Source organism: Eleutherodactylus coqui, chromosome 3, assembly GCF_035609145.1.
Source record: "Eleutherodactylus coqui strain aEleCoq1 chromosome 3, aEleCoq1.hap1, whole genome shotgun sequence".
NCBI lineage: Eukaryota > Metazoa > Chordata > Amphibia > Anura > Eleutherodactylidae > Eleutherodactylus > Eleutherodactylus coqui.
This window is the reverse complement of record NC_089839.1, coordinates 79,455,010-79,482,162: the sequence shown is the minus strand read 5'-3', so window position 1 is coordinate 79,482,162 and position 27,153 is coordinate 79,455,010. Positions and strand designations below refer to the sequence as shown.

At 45.5% G+C, this 27,153-nt stretch overlaps 1 protein-coding gene across 1 annotated transcript; it reads left to right on the top strand.

Moving 5' to 3' along the window:
- The first annotated feature begins 999 nt into the window (after positions 1–999).
- On the top strand, positions 1,000–25,552 carry LOC136619768 (heme-binding protein 2-like). Its single transcript, XM_066594535.1, has 4 exons — positions 1,000–1,183; positions 8,186–8,315; positions 13,529–13,697; positions 25,112–25,552. Exons 1-4 carry the CDS (start codon positions 1,034–1,036, stop codon positions 25,290–25,292), a joined length of 630 nt encoding a protein of 209 aa, XP_066450632.1. The 5' UTR covers positions 1,000–1,033; the 3' UTR covers positions 25,293–25,552.
- Positions 25,553–27,153: the final 1,601 nt, after the last annotated feature.

Genomic DNA, 27,153 nt, shown 5'->3' with positions numbered 1-27,153 from the left:
AGAAGGCTTCGGTCGGCGCCATGGAGACGGGGACGCCAACACCGGAGGGGGTAAGTATATAACTTCTGTATGGCCAATATTTAATGCACGATGTACATTACAAAGTGCATTTATATGGCCATACAGAAGTGTTTAACTGCACTTGCTTTTGCGGGAAAACCCCTTTAATTTTGTTGGTCAAACTTGGTATTGCCGGTTTGGGGCTACCAAGATTTCCGTCGCCATCTTTAGACTAAGCGTCCATAGTGCATTGGTAATATTAGGAATACCAATGCATTATACCTGCTCACGGGATCAGCACTGGCCAATCACAGAGCAGCACATTTTTGTATAATTAGCAAACAGCATTGGCCATCTTGGCCACCTAAAGGCACCACCAAGAATTGGTGGAACCAAATAATGTCTGAGACAATCAATTGCAAGTAATATATTCCCTTCATCCTCCAGTGCCAGGATAGGATTTGTCCCAAAACAGGAGGATTGCCTTAATTCTATAACCAAACTGCATTCACACTTCTAGAAGAACGACCAGTAAGAAGCCGTATATTTCTTCCCCAATGCATCATGACTTCTCCAACTGAAGTACATTTGTACGTGAACGATAACTTTTCTATATTCTTATGTTGGAGACCATGAAGTTTTTTCTGGCACTCCTGGATGTTTTAGAGGAACTGCTGACCCACATCATAGCGTTCCTTTATGCAGATATCGTTTTTTTTTCTTTGTTATAGTTTTTTTTTTAATTCCTCCCAAATGTTGCAATTTGTCATCTACCCCACAAGATCCTGTTCTAATCAGATATCTTACGCCGTGACAATCTCTTCATTCTGCAAGTACAGTATGTGACACAGACTCACAAGGTATTTCACATACCGTAAAAGTCAGCAAAACTGATATGGAGCAATTTAAACCAGCGTTTCTGTTCCTTTGCTGTAAGCAGTAGTGAAATGGTTAAGGTCTCACCCCTCCCCATGGTGCAGTATATAACTGCCAGGCTGCAGCCTTCTGTCCCAGTAATCTCTGAACATACTGCATGGCTATGGCTGCGGTGACTCTATTACTCCTGAGCTTGCTTGCTCTCTATGGGACTGCAGTAGTGGCTGAAAAGAACAGCGTTGATGGCTTACCTCCTTTTTGTGGTAACTACGAGTGTCCTAAATACCAGGTGTTGAAAACCTACAACGTAAGTAATATTGTTATGTGACTGTTAGGAGTTCTAGATATATCGCTCCATCGCCGGTGATTCATGCATCAAAGGGCAACGTGCCACACGGCACCATCTAGCCCGGAACAATGGGTCAATCCATCCGGCTTTATAAAGAAATGAACACTTTGACAATCCAAAGCACTTTGTGACATTTTTCAACAATTTAAAAAACTTAACCCCTTAGTGACTAGTCTATTTTTTTACCTTAAGGACTGAGCGATATTCATTGTCTCATTGCAAGAGGTTCTAACTCATTGCCATAGCCACATGAGTGCTTGCTTTTGTTTTCAGGACGAGTTGTACTTTTTAATAGCATCACTTTGGAGTACATATAATATATTGTATAAGGGGGTTGGAGGGTGGAAAGGAAAGATGCCCCAGAAATTCTGCCATTGTTTTGGGGTTTTGTTTTAACAGCATTCATCAGGCGGTAAAAACACCATGATGATTTTCTTATCTGATCACGATTACTGTGATACCAGGTTTATAAGTTTTTGTTTTTTTATTTTGTACTACTTTTGCCCAATTAAGACCCATAACCTTTCTATTTTTCCAGCAGTGGAGCTCTGTGAGGTCTTGTTTTAGGTCTCCTGCCCACGGCTGGGTCAGATTCTGCCTGCGAAATCTCACAGCGGAATCAGACCCGGGGCCCCCAAGAGACCCTATACTCACCTCTCCGGATCCGCGCTGGGAGTCCCTGCCGGCATGCATGCGCAGTGCAACGCATTACACGCCGACACTGGGCGGTGACACGATTTTCCGCAATACTTCCACTGTGCTCACAGCCCGGAGTATCGCGGGACGGACAGTTCCAATGACTGCAATGGAAGCCGTCCGCACAATTTTCCATAATGAATAGAACCTGCTGCGATTCTCCCCTGCAAGCAGAAATCCATAGTTGATTTCCGCTTGTGGGCAGGAGAGAATCTATTAACACAGCATGTCTATGGATGGCTGTTGCTGCGGGATGCACCGCGAGTGTCTGCCCGCGAATCCCGCAGTCATTATCCGTCCGTGGGCATTCGGCCTTAAGCAGGAAGAGTTTCAGTTTTTATTGATACTATTTTATAGGTACATGTGACTTTATGATTACTTTTTATTGTGTTTTTTGGGAGACGAACAAAAATTAAATTACCTTTTTTATGTTTACGTTGTTCACCGCACGCAATAAATAACTGTTTTCATTATTTTGGTGATTATGAATGCAATTATATCTATTATGTGCTGCTTTCTTTAGGCATTTTTTAGTATTTTGTGGGAAAATGTGTATTTTTTTTAAGCTGGATTTTTTTTCTTTGAATTAAACTTTATTGATATTTTTTAGTCCCTCAAGGTGTCTTGAAGATGTGATCATTTGATGACTTGGATAGTACACTGCATTACTGATATAGCGCATTTTACTACGCCTATGAAATCAGCCTATTAGACTCTGCCAGAGGCGAGGTCTAATAGGCTGAGTTGCATGGCGAACATGAAGGCCTTTGTCAGGCTTCTGGCTTCCATGGGAATCCATTGGTACCTTGCAAACGCTCTGCAGGGTGCTGATTGGTTACAGAAACCCCCCCCCCCCCCCCCACTGTTATCTGCTTACATGCTGCAGTTTCTATTGATTGTGGCATGCAAGGGGTTAAACTGCCAGAATCTGAGGTTTCTCTGCTCTTGGTAGTTAGAGTAGGAGCCTGTCTGTCAGTAGTCAGCCAAGCCATGGCTTTAAAATAGATGTATGTGCAGGTTTAGTCCCTTAACGCTATATGACGTAATGGCAGCATGGTAATTACCGCAACATGACGTAACCTTACGTCATGTGGATGGCGCAGGATCAGAAGTGAGCAGCGGGAGCCGGCTGTTACTGATAATCGGCCTCCCGCTGCAACACCGGAGGTGCATGAGGACAGCGACCCCCGCTGTTAACCCCCTACATGCCACAGTCCAGTAGGAAAGCAATCGTCAGCAGCACTCACCACAATCCAAATTAATGGTGGAGTAGAGAAAATATTGGTGCTCGCCTCAGGTGAACTGGATCCTCAGTCCCAAAATAGCAAGTTTTTGCTTCTGCGATTTTTGTGTGATGCAATTTTAACAGTAGAAAGTCCCATTGACATTTGCATAAAAAAACGCTGTAAGATCGCAGCGTTAAAAAACCGCTAGTGGGTAGAAGCCCTCACATAGCTCCGTCCATGGAAAAATTAAAAAATTATGCGACTTTGAATGCTACGATGCAAAAATAATTCTAATCTTAAAAAAGGTGTTTTATTGTGCAAAAGTGGGAAAAAATTAAAAACTATAATGTTTTTGGTATCATTGTAATCGTGCCGACCCGCAGAAAAAATGTATTGTGTCATTTAGGGCTTATTATCAGGAGTGTATATCATCCGCTGTCTTCCCCCTTCCCTCCCCCTCACCGGCTCTCTGACTCTCTTCTCCCTTCCGGCTTTTTGCAATGGGAGGGGGCAGGACAGGGGTGGAGCTTAGCCCAGCCCCTCCCATTGCTGGCCATGAAAACGGCGGCAGATATACACTCCTGTGAATAAGCCCTTAGTGCCCACTTACATGGCCGTAGGCGTTTTACGAGCGCCCGTCGGCGCCGTAAAAACGCCTGAATGGCAAAGGGCCTAGCGCATATATGCTGAGGCCGCAATGCCGTGGGGCCCGGGAAGACATTCCCCCTTCTCTCTCCTTCGCCGGCTCACCTCCTCTCTCCTCCCCTCTGGCCGTTTGCAATGGGAGGGGGCAGAGCTAAGCTTCCGCCCCCTTTCCACAGACAGCAATGGGAGTGGGTGGAGCTTAGTTCTGCCCCCGTCCCGCCCCATCCCATTGCAAACAGCGGAAAGGGGCGGAGAGGAGAAGAGAAGGGGGTGGGAGTTTAGCTGTCACGCTGCTAAACTCCCTCCCACCTCCCTTCTCCGGCCGCTAGCATAGGCTCCTATAGGAATCTATGCAGCTGTCGGTGGTGGGGTGAGAGCGTCCTGTCAGGCGCTCTTACATCGCGGAAATACGCCCCTGTGCACTGATGCATTGTAAGCCAATGCATCAGAGGGGCAGCGCACATCAGCTGTGCGTGAAAACTTGGCCGATATACACCCGTGTGAATAAAACCTAAGGGTGCATTCACACGAGTGCATTAACGGCGTGTTTTTATGCCCGACCGTATATACGCGACCATCTGAGGCATTGGTTTCGAATGTATTCGTTCACACGGGCCTAAAGGTGCATTCACACGAGCGTAGGTGTATTTACGTCCGCAGCGTATAATCGCTGGAAAGAACGTTTTTCGGTGATTACGACCGGAGCTAGAAAGCATATTCTTGTCTGTTCCTACTTTTCAAACTATCTTTTTGGCCATCATATATGCGTTGGCGCGTATCTCGGTCGTGTATGTTCTATTTTCTGCAGGTTGCCGTTTTTACGTGCCGTATAATCGCCCATGTGAACGAATACATTGGAAACCAATGCCTCAGATGGTCGTATATAATGTATATACGGTTGGGCGTAAAAACGTGCCGTATATCCACTTGTGTGACTAAGCCCTAAGGTTGGGTTTACACGGGGCGGAAATGTCACAGAATTTCTGTGCAGACTTTTTGCTCGGAAATTCCGCGGGCAATTTTTATCCCAGGATAAAGCAGCAAAGTTAATGAGATTTGCAAAACTCTCATCCACACACTGCGGAGAAGCCGTTGCAGCCATGATGCACGGAATTCAAAGCCACGGCATGTCCATTTTATTGCCATCTCCACTGCGGCTATCTCTCCTTTCTATGGGGAGAGATGGCCGCAGCGGAATGCAGGCGGCGAAGCTGCTTCAAAAACCCGTGCCGTATTTCCGTGTGGTCCCGCAGAGGTCGTTCAACGGGATGACCGCAGCCTTAAGGTATTTACATATTATAATATTATAGTGTGCTTGCTTGTAAACAAAGACTGGAGCAACCACCTAATCAGTGGGGGAAGCAAGAAGTGAGTACTGTTCTAGTTTTTATTTTATTCTGTGCCAAAGTCTGTTGACCTCTTTAAGTATTATCTCTAGCAAGCACAAAAGAAGATCCTTACATTTAGGGCACGCAAAAAAAAAAAAATTGCAACTAAAATAATAGGACAAGCGCAACTGAAACCTCGCTGCGTGCAAAAATAGGACCTGACCTATCTTTGATGTGCGATTTGCAGGAGTTTCCATAGATTACTATGGGAGCTGGATAACAAGGGAGGGATGGGAGATAAGCTAAACATTTCAATTGTCTAAACTTCTAAACAATGGGAATGGGAGATTTCCTTACTCTCCCCTGCAGGGGAACCCTGGCATCATGCTGCAGGAGTATTCCTTCTTCCCTGCCGGGGAACCCCTCTCCCCCCGCAGCATGGATATCCCTCCAGCCCTGCTGAGATAAAGGGAGTTCTCAGCGATGAAGAAAAAACTCATCTATGTCGATGGCAAAATAAAAGTCATCGTGCGCAGAAGATGCATCAGAAAATAATTTTAAAAAATTAAATGTCTTTGAAAAAAAATAAAAGTAGTACAGCAAAAAAAACTATACAAGTTTGGTATCGTAGTAATCGCACTGACCCATAGAATAAAGTTATCAGGTCATTTGGGTTGCAGTTTACGTGCCGTAGAAACAAGACGCACTGAAGGATTGCGGAATGTTTTTTTTTTTTTTTTCATTTTACTCCACCTAGAATTTTTTAAAACGTTTTTCAGTACATTAAATAGCACCAGGAAAAAATACAACTCGTCCCACAAAAAACAAGCCCTCATACAGCGACGTCGATGGATAAATACAGGAGTTACAATTTTTTAAAATGCGTGAGGAAAAACCGAAAATGATGGGGGCGGGGGGGGGGGGGGTTAATTAAGGGGTTAAAATTAATTTGCTTAATTAAGTGACTCTGGAATTTTAATCCTGCTCTTGGCTTGAAGCTCTAGATTAGTAAATTAATCCAGGTAAGAATTTTCTTTTTCACTACATTAAAATGGAAGACAATAAAGTGACACATTGCTGAACCCTGTTTTTGTGCCGTATTTGGTCCGTCTTTTGCAGGCAGTAGCATGTTGTTGTTGTTTTTTTGCCTCTGTATTGCTGTTATATTATATTGGGCAAATACGGATCAGCAGGCGTCCAATAGAAAAGAACATGTACGTAGGCAAAAACGGATCAAGTACTGATGACCTATATTGTGATGTCACCTGCAATACAGAATTCAGTATAGATGTGTGACAACATGCTCAGCTAGCCTGAGGGCTCATTCACACGGCGTACTGTCTGTCCATATTACGTCTGTATTTTTTAATGGTCATAATACAGACAGCAAGTCACTCTATTGGTTTGGATTGGTGTTTTCAGAACTGCGTTTTTATGTTTTTAAATCGCCCATTAAAGTCTATACATCGTTTTTACGCATGTTGCCAGGAGACAAGGGGGAAAAAGGGACATTAATTTGGCTGCCTTTTTTTTAATTATACACGTGAAAAATCCATTGAATAGGGATGCACTATTGTTGTAAAAAACATTTTTAACTAAATTGCTTGTGTGAATAAGCCCTAAAACAAATGTCATTTTTAGGAATAAACCTTTTCTGCAAGCAAATAGTTTTTTTCTTTACTGCTTTTCAAAATAGTGAGTTTTTAAAAAATATTTTACCAAAGGAGAACTGATACTATTTTTTTTTTCTGCTTAACGGTCTCAATAATTTTCTCTTATTAAGTTAACCCTGAAGGGGGTTGTACCAGAGGTAAGCTACCTACGCACGGGCGAGCGCGATATCGGGGCGAGAAACTCAAGTCCTACGTGCAATAGAAGTGTTTCTCATTGATTTCATTGGGAAGCATCGTACTTGCATGCACATTGCATGATATGCAAGAGCCATGCAATGTATTTAAGGTCCGATTGAAATCAATGGGTGATGCGTTGCGAGGAACACGAAAAAACAGAACATGCCACGATTTTTTTCCTCGCAGCATCGTTGTTAGAGAAAACGTTGCTTATGTGTATGACTCCAGTAAAACAAATGGAGTTCATATTTACGCCACTGTGTGAAATCGGCCATAGAGTTATCCACAGAAATGGGGATAAGTTGCTGATCTATGGGGATCACTCTGCTGAGACCCCCACTGATCTTGAGAACGTTGCTGTGGGGGTGCGTCTCCCACCCACAGTGAAAGGAGCGCTGGCCAAGTACTTCATTGGGGCTGACAGAAATACCTGGGTGCTTGCAGCTCGACTACCTCTGCTTTCCCATTGAAAATGAATAGTGGCAGTGCATTTGCACGATCTCACCTTTCATTCTCCTCCTCACTAAGGGGGTTGCAGTGAGCTCATAAGGGAGTAAGATTGGGGGGAAGGGGGGTACATGGGAGCCCCGTACTTGGGATCGGTGGGGTTATCCCCTTTGGATAGGGAATAACTGGTAATTCTGGTACAACCCTTTTAAAGCTTACAATTCCTTGACAATAATGATAAAAACTAATGGTCCCAACCGACTAAAAGTACACATGTATTCACAGTACTCCTTATTTCAATACATAAGAAAGCTCAATCAATCTCATCCAATAGCAGTATCCGACTATTCCCAGAGCGATCTAACGTGATCTGCACGAAGTAAAGCTGTTAATAACCATACCACAGGTAAATATGTTCACTAGTATGTTCTGCAGCCACCACTAGAGGGAGCTCAGGAGCTTACTGCCTACTGCACTATCATTGCATTCAATGTACAGTAGATCAGTAGAGTAGATTAAATGTACCCCAGTGATAACGATTAGAAAATATAACTCACTCTGCAAAAAACAAAGCAGAAAACTAAAAGGTTATGGCTTTTGGAATAAAGAGATAATAAACCAAATACATAATATAGCTTGGAATCAGCAGAATTCCATCAAACGGCCCCAAGAGTCTTTTATGAATTTTCGACAATTTTAAAAATGTGCAAAATAAAGTGAAAATAATCCTGATTTTTATTTTCAATGTTCATGTATTTAATTTTTTAGACTTTTGAGCTCAGAAGATATGACGCCGCTCTCTGGGTGACCACACGGCTGGACACAGACATGTTTGGTCTTGGAATAATGAAAAGCTTCAGACGTCTCACTAATTATATTAACGGCCAGAATACAGACGGTACAGTATATGTAGCATGTTTTTACGATTTAGCACACGTTCACGCAGTAGCAGCGAAGGGGATGAGATTTCTACTAATCTCTTCCACCTACTGCAGAAATTTTGTAAACGGGCATGTGGTGCTGATGGTAAATCTGAATGTTTGCATAGTTTGGAGCAGTTTAGGCGCTGTTGTAAATCCTGTTTCTTTCTCCGGTCCTCCATGTGCAGAACATAATAAGGAGCGCATACTCACCGTCGCTCGACCTCTGCTGGTGATTCCGGGTCTCCCTGCTGATGTAATGTTTACAGGCTGCTGCAACCAATGTTCAAGCCTGAACATTGGCTGCAGCGGCAGGTTACAGGCCGAACAAGCCAACAAGGTTTTTCATTCCCTCATAATTGTCCTTCACGATTGTCAGTCATTGTTTGGTCGTTGGCCCACGCTTAGACTGAACAATTACACAGACTTGTGTATAAATGCACCCCTTCTGAGCCTCTCCTCTACACTCGGTCCTAAGTCCAGGGTCCTCAGATTCTTCAGAGCTGCCCCACTGCTCAGATTTCTGTCCTCGCTGTTATCCTGCAGGCTCCCTCCTGTTCCAAACAGCCCTCCTGCTCAGACTGAAGTCCCGGTGCCTTCTCCTACTGTGGCACTCCTTTTTATATGGCGCTAGTAGTGGCGAGAACATTCCTGAGCGTTGAGGGGGATTACACCTAGCACTCAGGGTGTCAGAATATTCACACATGCGCCTAAGGCCGCTCTCACTCATGCGTTTGTAAAAATGCTGCGTTTTTTAACACTGCGTTTTCAGCACAGTTAGGCTGGGTTCAAATGGGGTGGAAATCTTGCGAAATGTCGACCAAGGTACCGTACGGAAATTATGTGAGATTTCCACTGTGAAAAGCCAGCTTCAAAACCTGCGCGTTTTACCAAACTCGTCCACTTTGCCGCTTTGGCTCAGGATTTAAGATTGTAGGCAGAATTTCTGTGCCAAAAGTGGGCACGGAAATTCCGCTGCAATTCTGCCCCATGTGAAGCCAGCCGTATAAACGCAGCCAAGGAAGCTGATAATGCCAGAAAAACGCAGTCAAAAATGCAGGAACGACATTCTACTGCATTTTCAGCATCGCTGAAAATGCATAATATTCCTTCCAATGGGCAAAGCATCGGGTTTTAAAACTGAGAAATGCCTGAAAACAGAACAGGCAGCGCTTGAAAAACGCTGCATTACAAATGTAGTATTTTAGCGCATGTCTGAGAAGTCTCATTGAAATCAATGGTAGCATTTGACAGCATTTAGCGCTGCGCTGAAAACGCAGCGTTAAACGTTGGAAAAAACACGTGTAAGAGTGGCCTAAGCACTCTCTCACACTTGCACTTTTATACCGTGAAAACGCTGTGGTAATCACGGCAAAACGCTCCCATTGTTTTCAATGGAGCCTCGCAGACATGCGCACGATCGCGGCGATTCTTGTGCGCTGTCTAATCTGTTTTGCCGCGTTTAGTGTACCCCATCACAATGATGCAGTGCACTAAAAGCCACCACATCCAAAAATGAAAGTAAAATCGCTGCAAAACACCGCAATCAAGCGTTTTGCCGAGTGCATGTGTGAGAGTGGCCTAAATCTTTACCCGTGTGCTCCCACCACCCTCCTCTTACAAGTACTGTTCATTGCACCTTAAAATGAAGCGGATGGGGGCTGGTATCTGTAGTAACAAACACAGACCAAGAAATAAATGCAGATTTTCCCAGCCCCCCTAAAGTAATAAAGGCCTCAGATTCAGGAGAGACCCCCACAGAGGTTTTTAAATTTTTTTGCTAATTCCCAGACTCAGACCCTCCACACTTTCAGCACGAGACTCAGATGGGAAATACCTGTGTGACGGGTGTGAAGATGTTCCCACCACCATGGCCAGTGGTTGCGCTAGAAGTTTATTAGGAGAGTAAAAATACTCCTCTTAGAATTTTTGAGGGGTACTTTTAGGCAAAAAAAAACAATTATTATTTGTGTAAATTTTATAGTAATTAGGCATTTGTGATTTCTGAAAATCCATATGAGAAAGGGAAGAATTTCTGTAAATTCTAACAATGATCCTATCCATAAAGAGGGAGTTTGGGATGTCCTAAATAACATAACTGACTGTTTGCACCAGGTGTGGTTCAGCATATGTGTGGGACGTAGACCCAGTGCATGGAGTGCTGTAGATCAAATGGATGCCAAAATAGAGTCTGCTTGTCAGTAGTCAGACAGGTGTGTGTTGGTCCATCTCCCAAAATGTGTATCGGGCACTATATGATTTCTTTTTTTTTTTTAACATAGGAGCTTATGGATGATGCATGCCGCTGTTTATGTTGGGGCTTTGTTTGGTCATACGTCTGGAGATTTCCCTGTCACATGTCCATGAAAGGAAAACTTGACGTGAAGAGAGTCTAAGGCCGCCTTTACACATCTCATGAGATTTGTGCGTTGCGAGATGCTCAAATAAGAACCCCATTCTTTTTAAAAGGATGATACACATGAGTGATGTTTTCCTACATGGCAACGCGATGTGATGCAGGAAACAAATTGCGGCATGTTCTATCATGCTGGGTGCTCTCCCCTCGCACCGCCCATTGTTTTCAGTGGGGCCGGGTGCATGCGAGATCTCCCATTATAAACAATGGGAGAAACTCCGCGATTCTCTGCCGCCTTGGAGGATCCCTGCATCCCCAAAGTGATGCAAAGCTGTTTTGCCATGAAAAAACCTCACATCCTTGGGGATTTCACATGGATAGCGAGCGCGATATGGGGGCGGGATTCACAGCACCATATCGCGCTCGCCCGTGTGAAGTTAGCCTAAGGGAGAAACTTTTTTAAAGCTGACTTGGGAATCAGGACCGTAAACCACGCAACTTTTATGAATATCGATTGGAGACCCCCTTTGTCAGCACGGGAGTGCGCCGCAGACCTTTATCTCCAGGAACGTTGATGACAATTCACCCATGGTAGTAGCGAATTTTTTTTTTTCTTCTTAAAAACCTTACTGCCTATATTGCACAGCCCTGTCACTAACTGTGTCATCAAAGATGGTGGCGCAAACTTAGCGCCCAGTTCCAAAGCAAATAAAAGACCTGAAATCTTTTTAGTAGTAATTTGAGTATTGTGGGTTATTTTTGTCACTGGCTGTATGTTACTAAGGCTGGTGCTTTAGGCTTGGTTCGCAAGACCTAGTAGTGTAGGGTGCTTTTATTATCGGGCAACAGATGCCCAACAAGTAGTCCCAGCGATGATGGTTCCTGTGCTTTTACACCTGGACCATTACCAGTAGGTCTACAAAGTAAAGTAGGAAAACTACCACCATATAGTTAAATGTGCAGCCAGTGCAGACAGACGATGACTTAACAACTGCAGCTGACATAAGCCTTCCAAATCTCCTCTAATGCGGCTTAAAAACACATTAATGCTACTATGTGTAATTGGATCCTGTGTATGTGAACTTCAGCAGCATTTAGACTTAAAAATCCCTCCGGAGGCTGGTTTCCATATCTGCAAAAAACATGGTTATTGGTGTTTTGACACAGCGGGGTATTTTCCAGCAATAAGCATTGTGTCCATATGTTATATGTCCGTAGTAAAATATAAGAGTCCTATAAACATTGCGTTTTTTGTAGTGACCGTTTTTCTCACTTTTGCCATTTTATTTATTTTTTTGTCCTTAGCTCTTTTTAAAAATGTTCCTATTGAGAATACGGGCGATTTTCATGCACAAAAAAAACATGGATAAATCACAACGAACATCGCAATTTTACAAGCATGATACTAGTCCGATATCACGCTCACCTATGTGAATACTCCCTAAGAGGGGTCCAGGTAGTGTGGATTTGCCATGGAATTTCCATATAGACCTTCTGCACGGCGTTTACACTAGCAGCAAATCTCGTGTGAATATGAACCCCATTCTTTTGAATGGAGTCACATGCATGAGCGATGTTGTCCCGCACCGCAATGTTACAATGGTGCAGGGAAAAATCATGGCATGCTCTATCTTGATTTAAGCGGGACATTTAATGCATTGCATGGCTCTCGCATGCTGTGCAATGTGCAGGCAAGCGCAATATAAGGTTTCCCATTGAAATCAATGGGAAACCCTTCTGATGTAACTTATGCAAGAGGGTCGGAATTTCACAGATGCGATTCAAGACATTTTTGCCTGAAAATCGCCTTGCATCCGGGGGTAAAACGTAGGTTTCCGTGTGCGATATTGCGCTCGCCTAAGTGTGGTTTCACAGACAGCAATTTCTTTTTTTTGCCACCGCAGTTTTGGATGATTTTCAAAGGAAAATGTAAAGGAGGGAGTTCTTATTCCTGCTGGACCCGATTCTGGCTTTCGTTCAAAAAACATCATCCAAAACCTGTCACTGTCACATACAGTAATCTTTTTTTTGGCATCTTTTCTAACTTGTAAAAAAAGACCTGAAATTCATTTAAGGTTTTTTTTTTCCTTTTGGGGGCTATTTTAAGTCAAACAAAGTTTTTTGGGGTTTTTTGGGGTTTTTTTTTTACCTACTGAGAAATGCTTTGAACCAAAAATACCTTGCATCACTGCTGTGAAATTGTGATCCTCATGTGCGTGCTTCACGCATGTCAGAGGAACACAAGTGTTTTCCATTAATTTCAAGGTCCCATCGGAAACAATTGGAGAGGTGTTCCAAGGACACGAAAAGATAGAACATAACTAAAGACAAAAATTCTGCCTAAAATTTCAAACTTCACCGTATATACAGTAGTAACTGCCTTTACAGTTCATCACCTTTTTTCCCATGCCGCATCTCTGTTGACATGATTGTGCCGCCCACATAGATGAGGCGTCATGTGAACAGGTGGGACGGTCATGGCCTACTGTGTTGATGTTGCAATGGTTAACACATCACTGTAGCAGCCTGTGATTGGCCGACCTGCTCACGTGTTGTCGGCTATCATGGTAGTGGAGAACACAAATGGCGGCAGTGAGGAAACGGTAGGACATTCTGATGGCAAATAAATAGACTAGCTTATTATTTTAGAATTTTAGCCAGAAGGAGATTTTTGTCTTTTCTAATCCTCTTAAAACCAATCCATTGTCAAATGTTACTGCATGTTATAAAAAGAGAACAAGTGGATGTTTGGAGCAAGGGCGCCCCACATGGGCAAACAGTAGATTGGTTTACGTTATTGAATACCTAATAGTTTTCTCTCACTTTTCTTTGTAGGTGCATCTATTAAAATGAGCGTCCCGGTTCGTGCTACAGTGCCATTGCTTGACCAATCCATTAACGCAACTATGTCTTTCTTTGTGCCAACGGCCATCGTGAACCCCCCTGCACCCAATGATCCGTCTTTGTATTTGGAAAGCTATTCTCCAACATCTTACTATGTGAGGTAATGGCAATAAACAAAACTGGTTGAAATGTGGCTTTGTGCATATAAAGTCAACACTTCTTGATGTTAGACTATGGAACCATTTCTTAATAATTTGTGTAACCCCTCGTTGGGCTTTGATAATATTATAGGAAGAGAACATATTTTGCTAAATTCTATTTCCCATTAATTCCACAAATGTGAATAACTTAGAGGGGTAATCAGACAAATAAAGATTTCCAGGCATAATTGATATTAACCCGTTCCCGCTGCAGGGCGTAAGTTTACGTCCTGGCAGCCTGGTACTTTCCGCAACAGGACGTAAACTTACGTCCTGGAGATAGCGCGGGATATCCCGCAGCGGGAGCCGGCTGTCAGTCACAGCCGGCGTCCCGCTGAAACAGCGGGGGGGCATCGGAGATGCGCCCCCCGCTGTTAACCCCTTCCCTGCCGCGATCTAAGTAGATCGCGGCAGGGAAAGAGTTCACAGAGGGAGCGCACTCCCTCTGTGTCTCCGGCCGGAACTCGCGATGTCATCGCGAGAGCCCGGCCTGTCACCTGTCGCCAGACACTGGCGTCCTGTATTGCCTATGCATGAGATCGCTGTATAAGCGATAAGGCTTGGCAGAGCAGTAGCTCTGCCATGCCTTATGACAGCGATCATCAGGGCAGTGGTTAAAGTCCCTCAGAGGGACACAAACAGTGTAAAAAAAACAAAGATTAAAAAAAATGTAAAAAAAAAGTTAAAAAAAACTTTTTTTATGCTTTTTCTCAGATTAGCATAAAAAAAGGTAAAAAGAAAAAAAAACCCCACATACCATATTTGGTATTGTCGCATCCGTAACGACGCATACAATAAGTTGCACATGCTTTTGACTGTGCACGGAAAAAACCGCTAAAACAAAACCCTAAAAAACTGAGGCAAAATGCTAATTTTTAGCATTTTGCCTCACTAAAAACGCAATAAAAGTGATCAAAAAGCCGTATGTACCCCAAAATGGTACCAGTAAAAACTACAGCTCGTCTCGCAAAAAATAAGCCCTCATAGAGCTCCGTACATCGAAAAATAAAAAAGTTACAGGACTTTGAATGCAGCGATTTAGAATAGAAAAAAGATTTCCAAAAAAAAGGGTTTTTATTGCAGAAAAGTGGGAAAACCTAAAAAAAATGTAAGAATTTTGGTATCGTTGTAACCGTACCGGTCCGCAGAAAAAATGGAATGTCTCATTTATGCTGCATGATTAATGGCATAATTGATGCGTTTTCTCTCCCTGCCATCATAATAAAAAAAAAAAGGATTACAATATAGTCTATGTACCTAAAAGTGGCACCGATAAAAACTACAGTTCGCCACGTAAAAAACAAGCCCTTATACGGCCGCATCGACGGAAAAATAAAAAAGTTATGACTTTTGATAAACGGAGAAGAAAATCCGCCAAAAATTGTTGCGTCCTTAAGCCCAAAATAGGCCATGTCATTAAGGGGTTAATAGTAGAGATGAGCGAGCACCAAAATGCTCGGGTGCTCGTTATTCGGGACGAACTTTTCGCGATGCTCGAGGGTTCGTTTCGAGTAACGAACCCCATTGAAGTCAATGGGCGACCAGAACATTTTTGTATATCGCCGATGCTCGCTAAGGTTTCCTTGTGTGAAAATCTGGGCAATTCAAGAAAGTGATGGGAACGACACAGCAACGGATAGGGCAGGCGAGGGGCTACATGTTGGGCTGCATCTCAAGTTCCCAGGTCCCACTATTAAGCCACAATAGCGGCAAGAGTGGGCCCCCCCCCCCTCCCAAAAACTTTTACTTCTGAAAAGCCCTCATTAGCATGGCTTACCTTAGCTAAGCACCACACTACCTCCAACAAAGCACAATCACTGCCTGCATGACACTCCACTGCCACTTCTCCTGGGTTACATGCTGCCCAACCCCCCCCCCTCCCCCCCACAGCGCACACCAAAGTGTCCCTGCGCAGCCTTCAGCTGCCCTCATGCCACACCACCCTCATGTCTATTTAGAAGTGCGTCTGCCATGACGAGGAACCGCAGGCACACACTGCAGAGGGTTGGCACGGCTAGGCAGCGACCCTCTTTAAAAGGGGCGGGGCGATAGCCCACAATGCTGTACAGAAGCAATGAGAAATAGAATCCTGTGCCACCGCCATCAGGAGCTGCACACGTGGGCATAGCAATGGGGAACCTATGTGCCACACACTATTCATTCTGTCAAGGTGTCTGCATGCCCCAGTCAGACCGCGGTTTTTAATTCATAGACACAGGCAGGTACAACTCCCTATTGTGAAGTCCCTGTGGACCCACAGCATGGGTGGCTCCCTGGAACCCACCGGCGGTACATAAAAATATCCCATTGCATTGCCCAACACAGCTGAGGTAGTAATGTCGTGCTTAATGCAGGTGGGCTTCGGCCCACACTGCATGCCCCAGTCAGACTGGGGTTCTTTACAAGTGGAAACAGATGCATTTATAATTCCCTGTGGACCCACAGCATGGGTGGGTGCCAGGAAGCCACCGGCGGTACATAAAAATATCCCATTGCATTGCCCAACACAGCTGAGGTAGTAATGTCGTGCTTAATGCAGGTGGGCTTCGGCCCACACTGCATGCCCCAGTCAGACTGGGGTTCTTTACAAGTGGAAACAGATGCATTTATAATTCCCTGTGGACCCACAGCATGGGTGGGTGCCAGGAAGCCACCGGCGGTACATAAAAATATCCCATTGCATTGCCCAACACAGCTGAGGTAGTAATGTCGTGCTTAATGCAGGTGGGCTTCGGCCCACACTGCATGCCCCAGTCAGACTGGGGTTCTTTACAAGTGGAAACAGATGCATTTATAATTCCCTGTGGACCCACAGCATGGGTGGGTGCCAGGAAGCCACCGGCGGTACATAGAAATATCCCATTGCATTGCCCATCACAGCTGAGGTAATGTCATGTTTACTGCAAGTGGGCTTCGGCCCACACTGCATGCCCCAGTCAGACTGGGGCTCTTTAGAAGTGGACACATGTAGTTACAACTCCGTGTGGACCCACGGCATGGGTGACTCCCTGGAACCCACCGGCGGTACATAAATATATCCCATTGCAGTGCCCAACACAGCTGAGGTAGTAATGTCGTGCTTAATGCAGGTGGGCTTCGGCCCACACTGCATGCCCCAGTCAGACTGGGGTTCTTTACAAGTGGAAACAGATGCATTTATAATTCCCTGTGGACCCACAGCATGGGTGGGTGCCAGGAAGCCACCGGCGGTACATAAAAATATCCCATTGCATTGCCCAACACAGCTGAGGTAGTAATGTCGTGCTTAATACAGGTGGGCTTCGGCCCACACTGCATGCCCCAGTCAGACTGGGGTTCTTTACAAGTGGACACATGTAGGTTAAACTCCGTGTGCACCTACAGCATGGGTGGCTCCCTGGAACCCATTGGCGGTACATAAAAATATCCCATTGCATTGCCTAACACAGCGGATGTAACGTCAGCTGTAATGCAGGTGGGCTAAAAATTCATTTGATTACACTGTAGGCGAGGGCCCACAAAAATTGCTGTATCAACAGTACTAATGTACATCCAAAAAATTGGCCATGCCCAACCAAGATGGCAGGTGAAACCCATTAATCGCTTTGGTTAATGTGGCTTAAGTGGTAACTAGGCCTGGAGGCAGCCCAGTTTAACGAAAAATTGGTTCAAGTTAAAGTTTCAACGCTTTTAAGAGCATTGAAACATATAAAAATTGTTTAGAAAAATTATGAGTGAGCCTTGTGGCCCTAAGAAAAATTGCCCATTCAGCGTGATTACGTGAGGTTTCAGGAGGAGGAGCAGGAGGAGGAGGAGGAATATTAGACACAGATTGATGAAGCAGAAATGTCCCTGTTTTGGATGGTGAGAGAGAACGTAGCTTCCATCCGCGGGTGCAGCCTACGTCTTGCTTAGGTATCGCTGCTGTCCGCTGGTGGAGAAGAGAAGTCTGGGGAAATCCAGGCTTTGTTCATCTTGATGAGTGTAAGCCTGTCGGCACTGTCGTTTGACAGGTGGGTACGCTTATCCGTGATGATTCCCCCAGCCACACTAAACACACTCTCTGACAAGACGCTAGCCGCAGGACAAGCAAGCACCTCCAGGGCATACAGCGCGAGTTCAGGCCACGTGTCCAGCTTCGACACCCAGTAGTTGTAGGGGGCAGAGGCGTCACGCAGGACGGTCGTGCGATCGGCTACGTACTCCCTCACCATCCTTTTACAGTGCTCCCGCCGACTCAGCCGTGACTGGGGAGCGGTGACACAGTCTTGCTGGGGAGCCATAAAGCTGGCAAAGGCCTTGGAGAATGTTCCCCTGCCTGCGCTGTACATGCTGCCTGATCTCTGCGCCTCCCCTGCTACCTGGCCCTCGGAACTGCGCCTTCTGCCACTAGCACTGTCGGATGGGAAGTTTACCATCAGTTTGTCCACCAGCGCCCTGTGGTATAGCAACACTCTCGAAGCCCTTTCCTCTTCGGGAATGAGAGTGGGAAGGTTCTCCTTATAGCGTGGGTCGAGCAGTGTGTACATCCAGTAATCCGTAGTGGCCAGAATGCGTGTAACGCGAGGGTCACGAGAAAGGCATCCTAACATGAAGTCAGCCATGTGTGCCAGGGTACCTGTACGCAACACATGGCTGTCTTCACTAGGAAGATCACTTTCAGGATCCTCCTCCTCCTCCTCTTCCTCCTCCTCAGGCCATACACGCTGAAAGGATGACAGCCCAGCAGCATGTGTACCCTCACCAGTGGGCCAAGCTGTCTCTTCCCCCTCCTCCTCATCCTCCTCATGCTCCTCCTCCTCCTCCTCCTCCTCAACGCGCTGAGATATAGACAGGTGGGTGCTCTGACTATCCAGCGACATACTGTCTTCCCCCGGCTCTGTTTCCGAGCGCAAAGCGTCTGCCTTTATGCTTTGCAGGGAACTTCTCAAGATGCATAGCAGAGGAATGGTGACGCTAATGATTGCAGCATCGCCGCTCACCACCTGGGTAGACTCCTCAAATTTTCCAAGGACCTGGCAGATGGCTGCCAACCAGGGCCACTCTTCTGTAAATAATTGAGGAGGCTGACTCCCACTGCGCCGCGCAAGTTGGAGTTGGTATTCCACTATAGCTCTACGCTGCTCATAGAGCCTGGCCAACATGTGGAGCGTAGAGTTCCACTGTGTGGGCACGTCGCACAGCAGTCGGTGCACTGGCAGATTAAACCTATGTTGCAGTGTCCGCAGGGTGGCAGCGTGCGTGTGGGATTTGCGGAAATGTGCGCAGAGCTGGCGCACCTTTCCGAGCAGGTATGACAAGTGGGGGTAGCTTTTCAGAAAGCGCTGAACCACCAAATTAAAGACATGGGCCAGGCATGGCACGTGCGTGAGGCTGCCGAGCTGCAGAGCCGCCACCAGGTTACGGCCGTTGTCACACACGACCATGCCCGGTTGGAGGCTCAGCGGCGCAAGCCAGTGGTCGGTCTGCTCTGTCAGACCCTGCAGCAGTTCGTGGGCCGTGTGCCTCTTCTCTCCTAAGCTGAGTAGTTTCAGCACAGCCTGCTGATGCTTGCCCACCGCTGTGCTGCCACGCCGCGTGACACCGACTGCTGGCGACGTGCTGCTGACACATCTTGATTGCGAGACAGAGGTTGCGTTGGAGGAGGAGGAGGAGGAAGGTGCTTTAGTGGAGGAAGCATACACCGCCGCAGATACCACCACCGAGCTGTGGCCCGCAATTCTGGGGGTGGGTAGGACGTGAGCGGTCCCAGGCTCTGACTCTGTCCCAGCCTCCACTAAATTCACCCAATGTGCCGTCAGGGAGATATAGTGGCCCTGCCCGCCTGTGCTTGTCCACGTGTCCGTTGTTAAGTGGACCTTGGCAGTAACCGCGTTGGTGAGGGCGCGTACAATGTTGCGGGAGACGTGGTCGTGCAGGGCTGGGACGGCACATCGGGAAAAGTAGTGGCGACTGGGAACCGAGTAGCGCGGGGCAGCCGCCGCCATCATGCTTTTGAAAGCCTCCGTTTCCACAAGCCTATACGGCAGCATCTCTAGGCTGATCAATTTTGCAATGTGCACGTTTAACGCTCGAGCGTGCGGGTGCGTGGCGTCGTAGTTGCGCTTGCGCTCAAACTGTGGCACTAGCGACGTCTGGACGCTGCGCTGAGAGACATTGCTGGATGGGGCCGAGGACAGCGGAGGTGAGGATGTGGGTGCAGGCCAGGAGACGGTAGTGCCTGTGTCCTCAGAGGGGGGTTGGATCTCAGTGGCAGGTTGGGGCACAGGGGGAGAGGCAGTGGTGCAAACCGGAGGCGGTGAACGGGCATCGTCCCACCTTGTGGGGTGCTTGGCCATCATATGCCTGCGCATGCTGTTGGTGGTGCCTCCCCAGCTGATCTTGGCGCGACAAAGGTTGCACACCACTGTTCGTCGGTCATCAGGCGTCTCTGTGAAAAACTGCCACACCGTAGAGCACCTTGACCTGTGCAGGGTGGCATGGCGCGAGGGGGCGCTTTGGGAAACAGTTGGTGGATTATTCGGTTTGGCCCTGCCTCTACCCCTGGCCACCGCACTGGCTCGGCCTGTGCCCACACCCTCACTTGGCCCTCCGCGTCCTCGGCCGTGTCCACATCCTCTAGGCCTACCCCTACCCCTCAGCATGCTGTATTACCAGTGATTTGATTTCCCAGGCAGGAAAGAAATTGGCGCAAGGCTGCACTCAACCGTAGCTGGTTGCGTCTGATTTTTGTACGTTGTCCACGCAGCACACATGTACACGGAGACCTTAGGACTGACACAGGCAGGCCAAATATAATTTCTTTTCCTTTTTTGCAAAGGGAAGCACCCACTGCGTATATTCAATGAACAAGAAGTTTAATATCTGTGGTGTGGCCCTCAAAAAGTGTCACACAACTATAGTGTAGCAGAGTTATTAACTCTAGCAGAGCAGGTATTTGCCAGTCAGGAAAGACAATGGCGCAAGCCTGCACTCAACCGTAGCTGGTTGCGTCTGATTTTTGTACGTTGTCCACGCAGCACACACGTACACGGAGACCTTAGGACTGACACAGGCAGGCCAAATATAATTTCTTTTCCTTTTTTGCAAAGGGAGGGCCCCACTGCGTATATTCAATGAACAAGAAGTTTAATATCTGTGGTGTGGCCCTCAAAAAGTGTCACACAACTATAGTGTAGCAGAGTTATTAACTCTAGCAGAGCAGGTATTTGCCAGTCAGGAAAGACAATGGCGCAAGCCTGCAGTAAACCGTAGCTGGTTGCGTCTGATTTTTGTACGTTCTCCACGCAGCACACACGTACACGGAGACCTTAGGACTGACACAGGCTGGCCAAATATAATTTTTTGTCCTTTTTAGCAAAGGGAAGGACCCACTGCGTATATTCAATGAACAATAACTGTGTTGTGGCCCTGCCTACACAATTCTGTCCCTGTAGTATCAATGGAGGGTGCAATGCTCTGCACAGACGATTTTTAGAAGAAAAAAAAAATGCAACACTGCTAACAGCAGCCAGCACAGTACTGCACACGGTTAAATTTGGCCCTAGAAAGGACCGTTGAGGTTCTTGAAGGCTACACTCACTCCTAACACTCTCCCTGCCTATACACCACTTCTGTCCCTAATGCCGGGTGCAACGCTCTGCAGAGCCGATTTTGAGAAAAAAAAAAACAAAAAACACTGCTAGCAGCAGCCTGCACACAGGTAGATGTGGCCCTGAGAAGGACCGTTGGGGTTCTTGAAGCCTACACTGACTCCTAACGCTCTCCCTACAGCAGCACCAGCACTTTCCCTCAGCTAACTCACAAGGCATGTGTGGCGAGCCGCGGGAGGGGCCGACTTTTATACTCGGGTGACATCAGATCTCCCCAGCCACTCACAGCAGGGGGGTGGTATAGGGCTTGAACGTCACAGGGGGAAGTTGTAATGCCTTCCCTGTCTTTCAATTGGCCAGAAAAGCGCGCTAACGTCTCAGAGAGGAAACTGAAAGTAACCAGAACACCGCGTGGTGCTCGTTACGAGTAACGAGCATCCCGAACACCCTAATATTCGCACGAATATCAAGCTCGGACGAGTACGCTCGCTCATCTCTAGTTAATAGCCTTCTCCCATGATGCAATGCCTATGAATAGCTGTTGTTGCTCCATAATTTAGGAAATTGGTGAAGGTCTGAACTCATGGACTCCACCTCTGTAATCTAAAATGTCACAATAAAATAGCAGTAGATTGCTTTTTGGTGGTTTTCCTCTTCACCTCCCTAAAGGCTTATTCACACAGGATGCACAAAACTCACACGAATATGAACTCCAGGATGCTGCGAGAACAAAAGTCACAGCATATTCTGTCTTTGGGCGTTCCCACACCTCACCCATTGTTTTCAATGGGAACTTAAAACACATCACATGGCAAAACACTTGCGATCCTCTGACGCATCTGAAACACGTGCCTGAGGATCACAATTTTACAGAAATGATGGAAGGCTTATTTGAATCAAAACAACTGGCATCGGCTCGGGTTCTTTTTATTTTTTCACTATATTTAAAGCCTTGTGTAAGTGAAAAATAATTTTATAAATTTTCTGTAAAAACATTTAGATGCTGTGGTCATGAATGACTGCAGCATCTGCAGGGTTAAGCAAGTAGAGAAGTGTTAAGATGACCCCATATGTGACAGTGAGACAGCAAATATGCTATCTGATTGAAGGGTGGAAGCTGATAACATGAAGAAACGGCCATGTCACCCCTCCGTTAGGACAGGGGGAGAGGCAGTGGAATCACAAATCTCTGCTGTATGATCAATTCCACTCCACACCCCAAACCTTTTGCATGCTGACTGAAAAGTGACAGCTGTAAATTCAGTGTTCCCGGCCAAACTTCAAATGGCTGTAGCTACGCCCATGGTGTTAGTGCTGGTGACATGCTTCAAAAATCTTGGTTTTAAAATAACACCAAAAATTTGTGAGTAGCGTTGACAGAACCGGAGCGACAATCATTTGAATTGCAACGATCTCTGTTTTGCCAAAATTCTTATGTTCTTTCCCTGCAGAAGGGACAGAGCTCATCCTAAACTGTAGCATTAAACTGAGCTGTAATATGAAACATGGTCCATGGATGGGTGGGTTGTGTTTGGTAGGACTACAACGGGAGCCCAGGCCTCTATCAAATGTCATAGCCCCTTTTTTTTTTTTTAATAATTGAATTTTTATTGACATTTTTTTCAAAATAAACAACATTTTACAGTTTTTTAAAGAGGCACCTTAATAGGTGAGAAATAACCATAGCAGAATTGAGATTCAAACATGAACATAAACAAGAACATATGTTATAAAAACATAGCAAAAAAAAAAAAAAAACACAACACAACAACGGAGGTTCATTTCCATGTTTAAGGGGGTGATTGTTTTAGGGTTCTATTAACCAGTTCTAGAGTGAGTTCGGGGTTTGAGAGCTGTGTTTAGCATAGGTCCTCCTTTTCATTTATTGCTTGATTCCCATCCTCTCTATGAGGGGTTCTTGGTTGTGTAGTCCAGCCAAGTTGCCCAAAAGGATGTACGGGGGTGTTGGGAGACAAATCTACGCGAGTAGGCTTCCTCTAGGTGGAAGGTGAGTTCCACCGAATTTCTAACCTCTGATATGGAGGGAGCTTCTTTTGATTTCCAATGTTTAGCTATTGCTAGGCGTGCTGCTAGGATAATGTGTGAGGTGATGGCTGAATAGAAAGGGGATAATTTATCTGTTTTTAAGAAGCATAGAGCCAGGATAGGGTCCGGGGGGACGTGCTGGTTTGTAACGGAGTGTATTAAATGTCATAGCCCCTTTTATCTTGTGGCTGGTAGGTATTTAGCAGATTTTTGGACCTTAACTAGTCTGGGGAACTAGTCAAAAACAATACTGGATTGTTCCCAGATTCAATTAATCAAATGTGTTTTCACACAAGCATTTAGCTGCCAGTTAAGGCCCACTTATCCACGACGTTTAGTGCTCAAAATTCGTTCAAAAGCTGTCTTTTGAGCGATAATCGTATCTAAATCTGCCCATCTTTCAGGTTTATGCCGAACAACGGTTTTCAGCTCTGCTTGAAATCCATCATTCAGCAGAACAGCTGATAAGCAGGACCGCACGCTGTGCTCTGCCCTGGGGAGAGCTGATAACCTTGTATCAGCTGTTCTTAGCTGTCAGCCCCTCCAGCAGATCAAAGCAAAAGTAATCCTGGCAGCTCACACACTGCTACTCGGTACTAATAGGCATTAGTGCCAAGTAGTAGTTTATGCAAAATGATCACTCAAAAGCCATCTTTTGAGCGACCATCTTTGCAGTGTAAATGCACCCTAAGGCCGCTTGCAGACAGGCGGGTCGAATCTGGTGGCGAGAATTCTTGCCGCGGGACCCAACCCGAGCGCCTGCAGGGACCAGCACGTACTCACCTGTGCCCGCTGGCGGTGGGTGAGTGATATTTCTGTGCGGGGCTCTGTGAGCCTCGCACAGAAATGTAGCATGCCGTGATTTATTTGCCGTGCAATATTTTGCACGGCCAAATCGCGGCCGTCTGCATAAGATTGCGTTTGTTTACGCAATCCTATGCAGGCTTCCAGCAGTGGAAATTCCGCGGGAAATCCCGCCCCAGAATTTCCGCTCCTGTGCAGAAATAAAAGTACTTAAAGGGGTTGTCCCGCGCCGAAACGGGTTTTTTTTAAATTCAATAGGCCCCTCCGTTCGGCGCGAGACAAACCCAATGCATGTGTTAAAAAAAAACAAAACGTTTAGTACTTACCCGAATCCCCGCGCTGCGGCGACTTCTTCCTTACCTTAGCAAGATGGCCGCCGGGATCTTCACCCACGATGCACCGCGGGTCTTCTCCCATGGTGCACTGTGGGCTCTGTGCGGTCCATTGCCAATTCCAGCCTCCTGATTGGCTGGAATCGGCACACGTGACGGGGCGGAGCTACGAGGACCAGCTCTCCAGCACGAGCGGCCCCATTCACCAGGGAGAAGACCGGACTGCACAAGCGCGTCTAATCGGGCGATTAGACGCTGAAATTAAACGGCACCATGGAGACGAGGACGCTAGCAACGGAACAGGTAAGTGAATAACTTCTGTATGGCTCATATTTAATGCACGATGTACATTACAAAGTGCATTAATATGGCCATACAGAAGTGTATAACCCCACTTGCTTTCGCGGGACAACCCCTTTAAGTTGTCAAAGTTTGACACACTTCCGAAAGGCAAATCTGCCTATTCTAGCAGTAAAGCAACCACTTCTCGTCAATTGCTGCACAACATGGCAGATTCCAATCCTATTCAATGATTTTTTGCATTAGAAGCCTTTTTGTCTTGTAGTATATGATATGTATTTTCCATTTCTGATGTCTGTTTGTTTTCCTTTTCCTTTCTAGGTCATTTAGTGGCTTTGCCCTGAAGTCTGACTATGAGAAGGAATCGAAGGCCCTCACAGAGGATCTTGTCGCCCTAGGTCTAGCTTATGATGTGAATTTTGGAATAGCAGCAGGCTATAATGACCCACTGACATTTTTTAACCGTCACAATGAAGTGTGGTTCCGGTCACTAGACCATTAAACACTGAACAAAGCATTTTTAAAGTATAATTTTACTATAGTGCAGCACTTATACAGTACCTATACTGTATATAAGCACATTTTTGAGATCTGTAGTTTTCTTTCAAGTAACATTAAACCAAATTCTGTGATTTTTTTTTTTTGCTTGGAAGATATTAGTCCTTTTTTCTTTTATAAATTTGGTGTACTGGTTCAAAGCAAAAGCTGCCCATAGACATTACATTGGGTCTTGATACACATCTAATAAAACTTTTTCATAAAGATGCTGAATACTCAAGAGTGAATGTTTATAGAATAGCTGGGGTACAACTTGTCTTAAAAGAAACCTCCAGTTTGAAGCTCAAAATTATTATACAAGTCAGTACTTATAGGAGATGATTACTTGCTATTTATTTTCAATGAGATCTTGATCTTTAGCTTCTTTCTAGTTCAGCTCTAATAGGACAAAGCTGCGATCTGTCACACTATAGTTTAGATACAGTGCCTAAACTGAAGCAGTCTGCAACACACCCTCTTTGTAATCATTGGTTCAGGCTGCCTTTTCTGCAGGGGGTGTGTCTCAGACTACTTCAGTTTAGGCACTGTAGCTAAACTATAGTCATAGATCACAGGTCTGTCCTAATAAAGCTGAGCTAAAACACTAGCAAAGAGAAAGGAAATATATGTAAGCCAGTACCTACAGGGGAAGAATACATTTGAGCTTCTGACTGGATGGTCACTTTAAATGTAACACCCATGTAGGCACCAATATAGACACACCACTATTGAATAATCCTGCTGGAGTATTAGCTACAACTTCTAGTTTCTCCTCTAGTTCTATCTTTTCTTGCTCATTTGAAGTATGTGATTTAGGAATGTACTTGTTTCCCGACTGGAGAGCGATATCCATTAATTTTTATGAAGGGTGTTAGCTACATGTTTATGGTAATAATTTTCATTTTTTGACACACTGGTACATCATGAGTCCCTGATTATTTAGGCATTTTGTTCACCATTGAGTATTGTTTGTGTTTACGTCAATAAATTACAATTTTATGCTAAAATATTGAATACAAATTTTTGCATAACAAAAAAAATGTAGCAGGCATGTTATCTAATGTCTACAACCAATTTTACAACTCAAACCAATATAGTCTATAGAAGTGCACATACACATTAGATGAACATTGACCAAACCTACTGACTGGCAGACAATCCAATATGTATGAGGGTATCCAACTTACCCCCCAACGGCATATGAAATAATGATTGGTAATGTTAGATTAGAACATGCCTGATCTTTTCTTCTCAAGGGAAATAAGCCCATGACACAAGTGTCTATTCGTGACCTATTCCCCTCTCACAACTGAGAAAACATGTACACTCGGCTGAGCCAAGTGCAAGTGTTTGGGGGAGGTGGGGAATAGCTGTCGCCTGAATGAGTAGCTAGCTGTCTGCTACTCATCTTGAAAGGGTTTTCCAAGCAGCGTCTGCTGTCAGTTCCGGGATACACTGGGGTCGGATTGAAAGCTGTTGCTCCGACCTCTGTGTAGCGTCCGGCCTCGTATTTGCAAGCATAGCCCTCAATGAAATTATTGGGAGCTGTGCTGCCGCTCTGATCATGGTGTTTCCTGGCACTGATAGCGGACGCTGCCTGGAAAACCCTTTTAAGACACTGGAGTTGACTGAAAAAATTTTTGACTAAAGTTGCAAATTGTTTTGTACTTATAAGGGACTACCACAGAAATACACTGAATGAGCCCTTACAGTGTATAGACCTTGACTACCAGATTATCTGAATGGTTTGAGTCCAATTCTTTCAAAGTGATACACCATCTGAGTGAGAGTACTGTCTTCTCACACACCAACTTAGAAGAGCAATA

What these genes read in the sequence shown, in the direction of transcription:
- LOC136619768 (XM_066594535.1), top strand. Translation starts at nt 1,034, where the DNA reads ATGGCTATGGCTGCGGTGACTCTATTACTCCTGAGCTTGCTTGCTCTC. An exon ending in AGGTGTTGAAAACCTACAAC is followed by an intron (nt 1,184 to 8,185) that starts GTAAGTAATATT and finishes TTAATTTTTTAG; the next exon opens with ACTTTTGAGCTCAGAAGATA. An exon ending in TAACGGCCAGAATACAGACG is followed by an intron (nt 8,316 to 13,528) that starts GTACAGTATATG and finishes TTTTCTTTGTAG; the next exon opens with GTGCATCTATTAAAATGAGC.